This window comes from Epinephelus fuscoguttatus, linkage group LG4 (assembly GCF_011397635.1).
Source record: "Epinephelus fuscoguttatus linkage group LG4, E.fuscoguttatus.final_Chr_v1".
NCBI classification, from domain to species: domain Eukaryota; kingdom Metazoa; phylum Chordata; class Actinopteri; order Perciformes; family Serranidae; genus Epinephelus; species Epinephelus fuscoguttatus.
This window is the reverse complement of record NC_064755.1, coordinates 25,670,009-25,682,121: the sequence shown is the minus strand read 5'-3', so window position 1 is coordinate 25,682,121 and position 12,113 is coordinate 25,670,009. Positions and strand designations below refer to the sequence as shown.

Genomic DNA, 12,113 nt, shown 5'->3' with positions numbered 1-12,113 from the left:
TCCTATGCGCGCAGTCAAGCCTGACTGGAGCGACGCTGCAGAAATCTGACCAACTTCCAGATCAGGTTGAGTCCCTGCCTCTTAAACAGGGTAAATTTGTGTTCAGGGGAAGAAAAAGAATCCTAAGCCAAAATAAAAGGTGAGGAGCAAAATCCATTTCCTTGTGCTGTCAAACAATCCCTTCATTCACTGCTATCTAAATGACATTTAATTTGATTCTGCTGTTGATCTCTCCGATACCCTGAGTGCTTCCAAGACATCTACTCTGGCTGTCGTGCCACACTGGCCAGGTATGAAGGGGTAGAAATCTGATGAGCCGTCACACAGCATCACGCACAGGAGCGTGAGTGCGCACACACACACACACACACACACACACACACACACACACACACACACAGACTCTGACAAATGGTGGAAAACATCCTGAAATAAAACCACGGGTAGCAGGTCTGATTTCACAGGATACACCAGGTCATGTGAGACAGTAGTGGAAATACAAATTGGGTTAACACACAATGTCCAAGGACTCCTAAAGCCTCCTCTGGAGATCACCTGTTCAAGGTACTGTCATAGCTCTGCTTTTCTTCTCCCATCATTAGAAATTTCCATCATACAGTAAAACCAAAACAACAGAATATAAACTTCTGAATTAGAGAATTATCACAGACGAGTGCCTCTTTTCGCTTCGTTTTTAAAAGTGTAAGTTGTGTACAAGAAGATGGAGACAAGTGCTGTGAACATTTACAAGAAGTGCAGAAGTCTGTCTTGCTCACTTCTCTTCAGTGACCCCTATTGGAAGACACAAGGACAAGCCATCTTTGACACTGATTTTGGGTCTAACTGGTAATATGCAGATGTCATAACAGAAAGACAAATATGACACTTATATCCAAACTAACGATTGAAACAACTTCAACTAGTCTATTATATATGTCACTTGTACAAATGCTGGTACATATGATAGGTATAAACACTACGTATATAGGTAGAGCTCAGTCACAAGGTATAATTTTGTATTAAAGTCACTTAAACAATAGGGATTGTAAAGGAAATTTGCAGTGTGGAAAGGTGACTATCTCTTTGAAACTTTGTATGGCTCATCATTGGATGAAATAGTTACTACGTCTTACTACAGCAGGGGATTTCAAGAATTTTAATAAATGCTTCTTTCCTATTTGTGCATATGCTCAACAACCTTTTTTCTATCTGTGTGACACCATAAACATAAGTGTCGGATGATGGTAAGTACGTGTCTAGATGGATGTATAAACGTCTGTGAACTCCTCCCTCTGAGTTTGAACTGAGGCCTGTGTGAACTGTGTGGAAGCGGATGGACAGGCATGACCTTGACCCTTTGTGCATTACTCTGTGATGGCTTTGTGTGGTACCTTCCCCCTGGACATCTGTGTGGACTCACTCTTCCCAGTGTGCAATCTTTGGCTCAAAAAATGTCATGGTCACTGACGAAAAATGTTCAAAATGGGTTCAAAAGTGAACGTTTTTTACAGAGTATTTTAAGACGTTGCTTGAACGTTCACGCTTGGGCCATATTGCACCAGGATTTGCAATAGTGAGATTTTTTTTATCCTCTAGTGTTCAAATAATAGCCTATCATCATCGTGAAGCCTAACTAAGAAACCACATCCAAATGTATCAGCTGACAGCCAGTATTCCAAATCCCAGTGAAACAAAGTCTAAATATGAGCGTTTAGTCACACTTAAAATAGTTTGTGAAAAAACTTTTGATCCTATGGTCAACAAGTTTTCACCATAACTGTTTTTTAAAGTCTTTTAAACTTAAAAAACACACTGACTCTGTGTACAGGGTTTACTGCTTAATAGAGCAACACTTAACACTTCGCAATCTTTTAAGCAGTGTACATGTGATGCTGAAGTGCTTCCCCAAAAACCTGTTTTTTATGTGTGTACCTGTTGTTGTTTATTCTAAAAAGAATTTTAAAAAAATGTTACTAAAGTAATTTTTTAAACAAAAATGCCAAAAAATTCACTTGTCACAGAGTCTCAAATTGGAATATTCACTGATGTTTTTAGACTTCATTTGAAATTGAAAACAAATTAAATTGAATATCTTTGGGTTTCGTCCAATAAATAGACAAAACAGGTGATTTGAAGACATCACCTTGGGCTCTGGGAACTTGTGATGCACACTTTTCATAATTTTCTGACATTTTATTGATCAAACAATTAATAATCATTAGTTGCAACCCTACGTAATAATATTAAAATGCAGCTTGACAATGGTTTTGAGTGATTTAAGCATATTAAAGTGCATGACTTGCTGAGAATAATAATTAATATAATGAAAATCAAATTAACTGATAAAACAAATGTGGAGTTAATTTTATTTTGCCCAGAAAACTACACGCTAACACTTAGGATGTGCGTTGTGTGAGATATCATCTCCACAGCAGAAGTTAATGACAGCGGCTGTATAAACCCTGATCGAGACATTCCAGTGACCACAGGGTTACACCAGGACATTAGCGGAGCCTCGCAGAGGAATTAGCTCATTAATGTAATGGTAACAATATGGAATCAGCCTCCCCGGGGAGAGATACGGCAGGGGCATCTCCGCAGCTGCCTTTTTTGTAAATCACTCAGCTTATCTGGTAGGAGGAGGTGATCAATACGGCAGCATCACTGTAAACAGATAATGTAGCGCACTCTGGGGCTAGTGTCTGTATAGCAGCCCATTAGGCCACACAGCCATCCAGATGACGGATAGTGATAAGTAGACAGCCGGGCTGCGTCCTTGTGTTGCATCTCGTCACCAGCTCCCGACTACACTGACTATACTGACCCGACTGAGGTGCATCACAAGGTTAAAGTGTGACCCCTCCTGCAGTTTACAAAAAAATAAACAGCCTTTTATTTGCGCTAACAGCCTGTAGCCTGTAATAACTGTAATTTCAAATTAATTTATAGTACATGCTACAAGCTACAGAACAAGCTGTTTCAATCTACACTACAGAGGAGATTGTATACAATATATGTGGTTGGGATGAATGTGGTCGCGGTGCTGGATTGATGTGTTCATCTGGGGCTTATCTCTGGTTCAGTTCTCCGCCTTCAGCTGGCAAAGCCCTCAAGGGTCCAGCAGTATCAACAGCACAGGACTGACTGACAGGCCAGCATCTGAACTGAGGTATCAAGCTTGATTCTAAACAAGCTACTGAAATAACCTATTAGGTCTTGGGCATACCGTCGTATGACTGCTGTTAATCTCATCTGCAGAGAAACCTGTTTAGCGATGTGTGAAAGGGTTTGTTACGTAAGAATTCAAGAGCATTTTTTTAAATAATTATTCCAGTGCACAGAGGATAGAAACACAAAGGCCTAATCTTCACCTCTGTTCCCTCACCACAGCATGTCAGGTAGATGTCTTAAAAGCCAAGGAGGTATTGTGCATGCTTAAGCTAACACGCCGTCACGCAGGGATGTGCAAACAAACTCGGCAAACAAACGCTCTTCCCAAGAAGACAGTCTCTCCATTTAAGATAATAACATTTCTTCCAATTCAGAAGTCTGCTTGAAATTCCCTCAGATTACAATGATGGAGGAAGAGAGAGTACAAAAAAAATCAATATACATGTGATGCCCTTTAAAAGCCTTATAAATATAAGAAGCATTTGTCCATTAGCAGAGATTCAGAGACCAGTAAATGCTAATGAATGGGAGTGCAAGGCCATTCGAGTCCATTACAGAGTCCCACTAGTGAGTACGGCAGCCTCTCTGAGGTTATCTACTGGCAGGCCATGCAAACGCCAGACCCACAACTCAAAAATACTCTGCACTCTAAATGATAGATGGGACACATGTGCTTTTTGTGTTTCCAGAGAAAAGAATGAACACAAATTGATTACGGAAACGCTCTCGATTTCTAGAAGGGTGGCTCCGTTACTCATGAATACATTTAGAGTATAATCATTGAGACGAAGAAATTATAAACAGTGATAAAGTAGGTTAGCTGAGATTAGCTCACTCACTTTGGGCAATTGCAAAAACAATCCACAAAGAGAGAGGAAATAAAGAAGTGTGTTATCAGTAGGGTCAGAGAGAGGATACAGTCAAAGAGAAGTCATTGGGAAGAAGGACTGGAACAGCTGTTTGAGGTCTGGTGAAAATACAGAGCGTTCCTGGCCTTTAAGTTTTGTAAACACAATCACAAATGCTAATACTATTTTTATTCTTTCAACATTTATGCCCACAGCCTCCAGTGTATTTGTACACGTCCAAAGAGAAATGTAAAACTGTGGGTGGGAATCACCACAATATTAACTGATAATGAAGTCACAATACACTATCACTGCAATTTTTAATTTTTTGCGATATTCTGAGTTACATATGTTTCAATATGTTGAGATTTTTTTTTACATTTTTTCAACTGCAAATTATGTCCTATAAGATTTTTTTTTTTTTTTAACCAACAAGATGAAGTTTTTTGGTCTGTTCATTTCATTTCAGTCAATTTTATTGCAGCAAAACGTATCTAGTGGACTGAAAAAGCAAGTGATTTTAAAGTCTGGAAGTGTGTCAAAAGTTTAATTTGTATTTTCAATATTACTAATTTACATATTTAAAGAAACTAATACTAATTGATACGCAAGGCTGTATCAGTTTTTTCCCCCACCCCTAAAACAACCTGAAATATTTATGTTTCTTTGATATTATGAAGTATTCATATTGTATTAATTATTTGCAAAATTACACATAAATACATCAAATAAACCAGCCCATTCTTCATAATGTATTTGAACACATCCTTGATAGTAGTTACTGATCCATCAGAACTTAAAAGACCATCAGATAAACACCATGAATGGACATTTATTGAAACAGTTTCTTGTGCTATTTTAAGGCGAGTTAAATAAAGAGAATATGTATTTTTGGTGGGCTCATCATGCAGGTGCTGCTCATCACAGATCACTTATAAACACATTCTTGGAGGGAATGTCTGTCATTGCATAAAATCACTCCACACCTGTTCCAGTCCTGACAATGAACCTAAATTTAGCTCACACACCTAGTCAGCGAGATCACTCTCACTCGTGGCTAATGTCACGACTGATCTGAACAACAACTGGTCAGCGTTTCAGGAATCAAAGTGTTTGGATCATAAGCTAAAGAGACAGCTCACCCTGCTGGCTTCAGACAGAAACTTGATTAAGTCATGATAATAAACTGAAGGGCATAGCGATTTTTTTTTTTAAATTTGTGTGTTAAATCACAGAAATATACCTGAGCACAGCGTCCATTTTTATGCATTAAAATATACTGTTATGTTAATTCAAATGTAAATATTTCATTCTGGTAGCAGTACTCACTTGAGAGGAATACGAGGAACTGCAGTGGGTGTGGAAGCAGCAGTGACGACCTGCAGAATTTGTTCCAGAGCCGACAGGCCGCCGCCCACTTGGAAGGCCACTTGGTCTGCATTGTTCTGTTGAGGCAAGGACAGAGAGAGAGAAAGAGAGAGGCGGTGAAACAGAGGTGCAGTCAGGGGGACGACGAGCCACAGGCCGGACGGGGGATTACACGACTCTCACCAGAGAGGGAACTGCTCCTTCTCCTACGGGGGCGAGGGATTGAAATCTGAAACAAAGTGATCCCAAAAGTATTCCTGTTTAATCTCAAAAGTGCACAACCCGACTCCGCCCCACAACAGTCGAGTTTCAGTGGAAGGCAAATGCTTTGCAGGCTCCAGTACGCACCGGGGTGGTCTCGACAGATGACCACAGAGTAAGTGAAACTGAGAAAATGCCACTCGGCCAAACAAAGAAGGCAATTAGAGAGCTGTGAAATAAAACAATGATCCTGATAGGACAGGATGCAGAACAACATTAGATTCCTATCATGATCAAACTTAAGTTGATGATGCATTAGATTGACAGATGTAAGAAAGATGCAGCATTCACATTACTTCACCTATTGTGTCAGCATTCACAGGGATTACAGAGCTGTGTAATCCTGTTCAGAGACTTGTCTTCAACCTTTAACATGATGCAGCCTCGCACGCATGCAGAGGAGCTGCTCTCACAGTTCTGCTTTCTTTAGATCTGCAAGTTTTTGCACTGATAGCAGACTTTTCTTACAACCCTATTTCAGTGTCTTACTTTAATGGTCTTACTTCAAAGTGGTGCTTTGGCTCTAATGGCTCTGCTCAAATTCTTTCTATTCGTCTCTCCTTCTATTGTCTTATTCATTTTATTGTAGACTTACGATCTTAGTGCAGACAGTATGTAGGCAAGATATACGAACAGAGGATAGCAGTAGATATTTGATAGATTAATTCCTAGAAACTGACAGTATACTATGCAGGAGTTACTGTTTGTAAACACGCGCACCAACCAAAGTGAAAGTAAAAGCCAACCCCAGATTCACTCGTTTGGCGTTTCACCTCGCTATATCTGCCGCTTTTCAGCGCTGTGTCTCTTGGATGGCTGCTACCTATGGTTTGGCCCCCAACCTCACCTACACATGTTGCCCAGGAACACCCTGAACACATCAAAATAAGAAAAACAGGCAACGACTCTTTGCACCGCCACACACTTCTACTGGGTCATCAGTGATGATTGAGAGGGATTACTTGTGTATGAGTCTATACATGTTTTCCAGGAAAATCCTGCATAGTATAAAATTAAAGGCTTTCAAATACATCAATAATTATATAATAATAACAATTTAAAAAAGGTTAGAAATCCCTTAACTGCTACAATTACACAAAACTAATTGGTGAACAATCAAACACTCAATACCGGGCTAATTCCATTTAAAAGATTCAGAGGGGTTTCTTTATCTCAGGTAAATTTCTGTGCATATAAAGGTTAAAATATATGTTTTAATAGTTTCAAATGTGTCCTATGTAATTATGGCATTTAACACTTCGCATGGAGACATGTGGCAAGAGACACTAATGTCATTTGACTTCCTGGTCACTCTGAAACTCCAGTAAAACTACCAGTAATATATTTATTGGCTGCAAAATTAAACTGCTAAATTTCAATATTATACTGTTTTTATGTCCATGTAAGAAGTTTGTTTTGCATTTCTTTTATTATTCTCTTACAAGTAAGCTTGACTTCTCTTTGTGTGTTTACACAGGCTAATGGTTTACACTTGTATCAGCTTTTTTAGATACACACTTCTGTCAAATGTCTTTAATAAATAATTCTTTCAGTAAGTTACTTTTCAATTAATGGTGCAATAAACAAAAAAAAACATCAAGTCAGCAGTAGTGTCATGGACGATTGGTTAAAATTATTTAATCTTACACTAACAACTGGATAAGGCTATAAATGACTTTTTAATGAGGTTCGTTTTTGGCATTTTGAAGTTATATTTTTTCTCACTTTACCAATATTATAAAAAATAGATGACACATAAACTGACTTAGTGGAGATAAAAAGTCAGTCCAGTACATGAGATTTATGAACACATGTAAATAGTTAAGTCCTGCCCTCCTGTGATGATGGAGTAATTGGCAGTAGGTCAGATGCTGTTGCTACAGTGTCTTATAAATCAACAAGTACAAAGCCGGGAGCGAGTGCTGACTACCAGGCATGTTTGTGCCTGGGTCGACAGGGAGGAGAGGAGCTGGAGGGCAGCCGCTGATGGAGGGCCCTTCTTCACACAACTGCAGCGGGCCGTGTTACACTGCAGGTCACTCCTCCACCTAATGAGGTTACAGGCTCCTCATTGCTGTGACAGCACTAAAATCCAGCCACTTCACAGCGCTTTTGTTCCGCAGATGGGAAGTTGCCAACAAGCCTGAACACATTGAGAGAGAAGCGCTTTACCAAATTACAGATAAGCTCTTCATCTGTCATTCATGCCCGCCGCTGAGGTAACTGCTCCTTGATTCCGGTGTAAGACATACACACACACACAAGGCGCGCTGAACAATCAGTTAGGGGTTGGGACAAAAAACATTAACAGACATGCCAAAGACCCTTTTGCCTTTAACATAATGAGAAATGTCTCAAAGACAGTTTCAAGAGTCTAAGCTGTGTTTGTAAAAAAGAAAAAAAAAAAAAAAAAAAAAAGGCCTCATTGTGACTTCTTTTTTTCTGTACGTTGCCAGCAGTCTCTATGCCTAATCAATTGGGTCTCAGTCACTGAGCTTGGCTTAACCCCTCTCTTAACCCTCCCATCAACACACATACCTAAAAGCTTCTAGGCTAAATGAGAGAAGGCAGCTCTTTCATAGCAGCTTATCAAATGGTATTAAAGGGGGTAACTGGGACCTGCCCAGTCCTGGCTGGGTTTCTTGGCTAGTCAGTGCCTTTTCTGCTCCGCTGACAGATTTATCTGTTGTGATGATGGAACAATACGAGTGAAGAGGATTAAGTTCAAACTACCTGACATACTATCTTTAGGTGGCCTACGCATGCGATGGTCCACAGAAAACAAAGACGGCACCAGAGTATTACCGCGAGGACACACATTTCACCAGAAACATAATGTTTAAAGGAAAGGTTTGTTTTGCATAATAACAGCTCTGAGGTCTGTGAATGTTGATCTTGGTGCTGTGCACAGCAGTTGACTTTATAAGCAAATGGGCAACAGCATCCAGTGATGACATATCCTCTTGACAAAACTAACCACGCAGGGCAACAGAAATCATGTTTGTGTATTATTACAGAGACAGTGTATGTACACAGTGAGCTGACTTTGCATACAAACTTAGGAGGATGAAAACAATGTTTTCACCCAGTGTTCTAAAACGGATACTCTAAAACTTTGAAAAAGACACTTGTTTGCAGTCAACAGAAGAAGAAGATTACTTACTAATTTTCTCCCTAAAACCTTGAGGCTATCTTTGCTAAAAAGCTGCAAGGTTTGCACAGTTTAACAGTTAACAACAAAACCAGAGACTCTTTGATGTATAGGTGGCTAGCAACTGTCTGTATGTTGGCATGCTAAGCTAAAATGGTGAACATGGTAATCAATATACCTGCTATACCAGCTGTGCCTTTATGTACAAACTCACAGAGCTGCTAAAGTTTCTGAAGGCTCTTTATGCCCAATCTTAGTCATGGTGCATAATAGCGCACAGCGCAGTGCAATCTTTGCTGGTCTCAGACTGACGTGGTTGTCATTTTTCATGGTCAGCACCCATGCTGTGTAAGTAGCCAATGTACTTCACCAATCTGTGTGTAGGTCTGCGTGTCGGTCTTAAAATGAAGTGTGGTCTGAACCATTGTTGCAGCAGAAAGCGACTGCACCACTGATGAACAAAAACCTGGTCTAAAGTCAGAATGGTGCAGAATGTTCTTGCCATTTCAAACGGTGTATTCGTCAGATGTACCTACAGTCATGTTCACAAGGTGTGTACACTCTGACACACACACCCACACAAGTCCAAATGTCCCATGATATTTGTTGCAGTGACACTACAGCTCTGATTGCATTACTCTCAGCAGAAAACTGCCAGCTTCTCCAATTTGTTCAGTGCCAAATTTGTAAATAGCAATGTGCCGGGAGCAGGCCCACCTTGCTTTAAAAAGGAATGGGGCTGACACTCTGATTGGTTGAATTCATGTTACGCCCAAAACACACCTATAATTAATTAAGGGACAAAATGCAACCCCTTTGCCCCTTGTGCCTTACTTTACACTTAAATTATGCACTGTTTAACTAGCTAAAGTGGAGCTTGACACACTTTAAAGAGTATTGGTCTAAAGTGCATGGTGCAAGGGCATTTAGACTATTTAGATAGGGTCCACAGTTTTACTTTTAAAGGGTCACTGCACAGATTGTACATGTCAAAGTCAATATATTCATCACAAGATTCAAGCTCAAGTGATCTACTACATTGCTCATTTAATGTAAGCTAACAGTTAACCCCTGCTCTAGTTCTTTGTGCTAAGCTAGGCTAAACATGTCCCAGACCCTCAGTATCTGGAAGCACATAGATGAAGTTCAAATCGCTGCTGCTGTGGGTAAATGTGCCTTTAAGTTTCAATCTGTCTGTGCCTGGTCACGCCCCAACAGAAGCTACAACAAAACACAGTAACAGGATGAGCAACTACTTTTACCTACGAAGAAAAAAAAAAAGCAACCACTAAGGGCAGAGCATTAAGACACAAGCAGGGAGGATGTCTACTGAATTATGCAACGGGGGAATCTTATCTAATTATTGTCCAGGGTGACCATTGTTCCCCCAGCTGATGGGAGGCCCGAAGCAGCTGGTAATTCCTGCAACAGTGTCCGCAGACCAGCAGACCAGCCAGATTGCACTTTGCAGTCTCCTCCCTTCAGACACTTTAATTAAAGCAGAGAGGAGGGCACAGCCTCGGTCCAGCCCCGCCAACAGATGGACAACAACTGGCAGAGTTCATTAAGGTCTGACTTCAACTTTGATCAGTGCCTACGAGTTGCGTTCACTCCTTTGCAACTAAAACCTAACAATAACAGAGACGACCATCCTCTCTTCACAAGAGTTTCGTCATTATACAGTCTTATAGTAAGGCTTGAGAGCCGTAAACAAAGCTCTGTGGGCCGAGTCGACTGTAAACCACAACAAGGCTGCTGGAGTAAACATTTTAAGGTCGAGTATAAACTTGTGTGTTTACAAGACATAATGGCATATGATTTAGTAGACTATGGGAGTGCAGGGCGAACACTGAAAAGGATAATTCTAACAAACTGTGTTTATGCTATAAAATGAACTAAGATTAATCAAAGGCCAGTGTGGCGCAAAATCAAACCTTCCACAGAAACCACAGACAGCCTCTAGTTATAACTAATACAACAAGAAGCTTAGAACCATTTCACTCCCTATTTGTCTTGTGGTGAGGAAACAAACATGAGGCTGTTTGGGAACAACTGACAGCCTACAATGAGAAAATACAGAAACAGCAGAGCTGAAACTTTCAGATGTCTTTACATGTATGTGTAAGTTGATAAGTTTCTTAATTAATCATCTGACTATTCAACAACTAACTGGCAGCCTTCAAGACAACAATGGCTTTGTCTAACAGGAAATCAGGTCTGAAACTAACAGGTATTTTATTGATGAAATGTTCTCTTAATTATCTGATCAATAGTCCAAAATAAAGACAAATGTCTGTTAGGGAGGCCAAAGGAATCTTGATACTTTTACTCTGTTAAGTATTTCGTTTTTTAAATATGTGAAGCTAAAGAAAGCACACACATTTTTTAGCAAACCTACAAGCTCTGACTCACTAATGTTTAGTGGTTTTGCTTGATGAAGGACTTCAGGGATTAATCTTTTCTTAAAAACTGACAAATCAATGAACTGATTAACCATGTCAGCTATACAGAACATTTTAATATTACTTTAACTAAATTTGTATCCAGTTAGTTTTAAGGGACAGTTCACCCCAAAATACAAAAAAACCACAACATATTTTCTCTTACCTGTGGTGCTTTTTATCAGTGTAGATTGTTCTGGTGTGAGTTGCTGAGTGTTCTACTACACTAGAATTTTGTGTAATTCTTGGTTTTAAGAAAACAGTAATAGAAAACTGACATTGTCGCTGTTTGTCGATAATGATGCAATATTCATTGTCTTATTTTTTTGACATGGGCCACTGACCAAGGTTTTTAGAAGCATCAATCCTAACATTAACTTAAACTGACAGCTCAACCCAAATTAAAAACTCCATGTTTTTCCTCTTACCTGTAGGGGTATTTATCAATCTAGATTGTTTTGGTGTGAGTTGCAGAGTGTTGGAGATCTCTCCAGTATAATGGAACTAGATGACACTTGGCTTGTGGTGCTCAGAGTGCCAAAAAAAATACATTAAATAAACTAAACAGCAATGCGTATCACTGCACAGAAGGAAGCATGAATCTGCTAGCTCACCTAGCACCACTGAGCGACCAAAAAGTACAGCTATGTCGAGGAGGACGCCATTAATGTTTACATCTCATGCAGTCGCAAACAAGAGCCTCTTGTCCATGAGTGGATGCACGCTTCCTTTTGCTCAGTGACACAGTTGGCGGGTGTAGGTCACTAAAAAGACAATAGTTCCAACATGAAACTGCTCACAACAAGGTCTGTGGATTATCTTGATTAACCAGGTCTGGAAAGAGACATTACTGTTGAGTTTTTTTAAATGATT

The 12,113-nt window shown here is 39.8% G+C and overlaps 1 protein-coding gene across 3 annotated transcripts in view; it reads right to left on the bottom strand.

The window, feature by feature from the left end:
- Positions 1 to 12,113, bottom strand: part of scaper (S-phase cyclin A-associated protein in the ER) — a 73,674-nt gene that overhangs the window by 24,666 nt on the left and 36,895 nt on the right. For all 3 annotated transcript variants that reach the window (XM_049574602.1, XM_049574604.1, XM_049574603.1), the window contains one exon: positions 5,349 to 5,464. In XM_049574602.1, the coding sequence (XP_049430559.1) occupies positions 5,349 to 5,464 (116 nt within the window). The remainder of the gene's footprint in view (positions 1 to 5,348; positions 5,465 to 12,113) is intronic.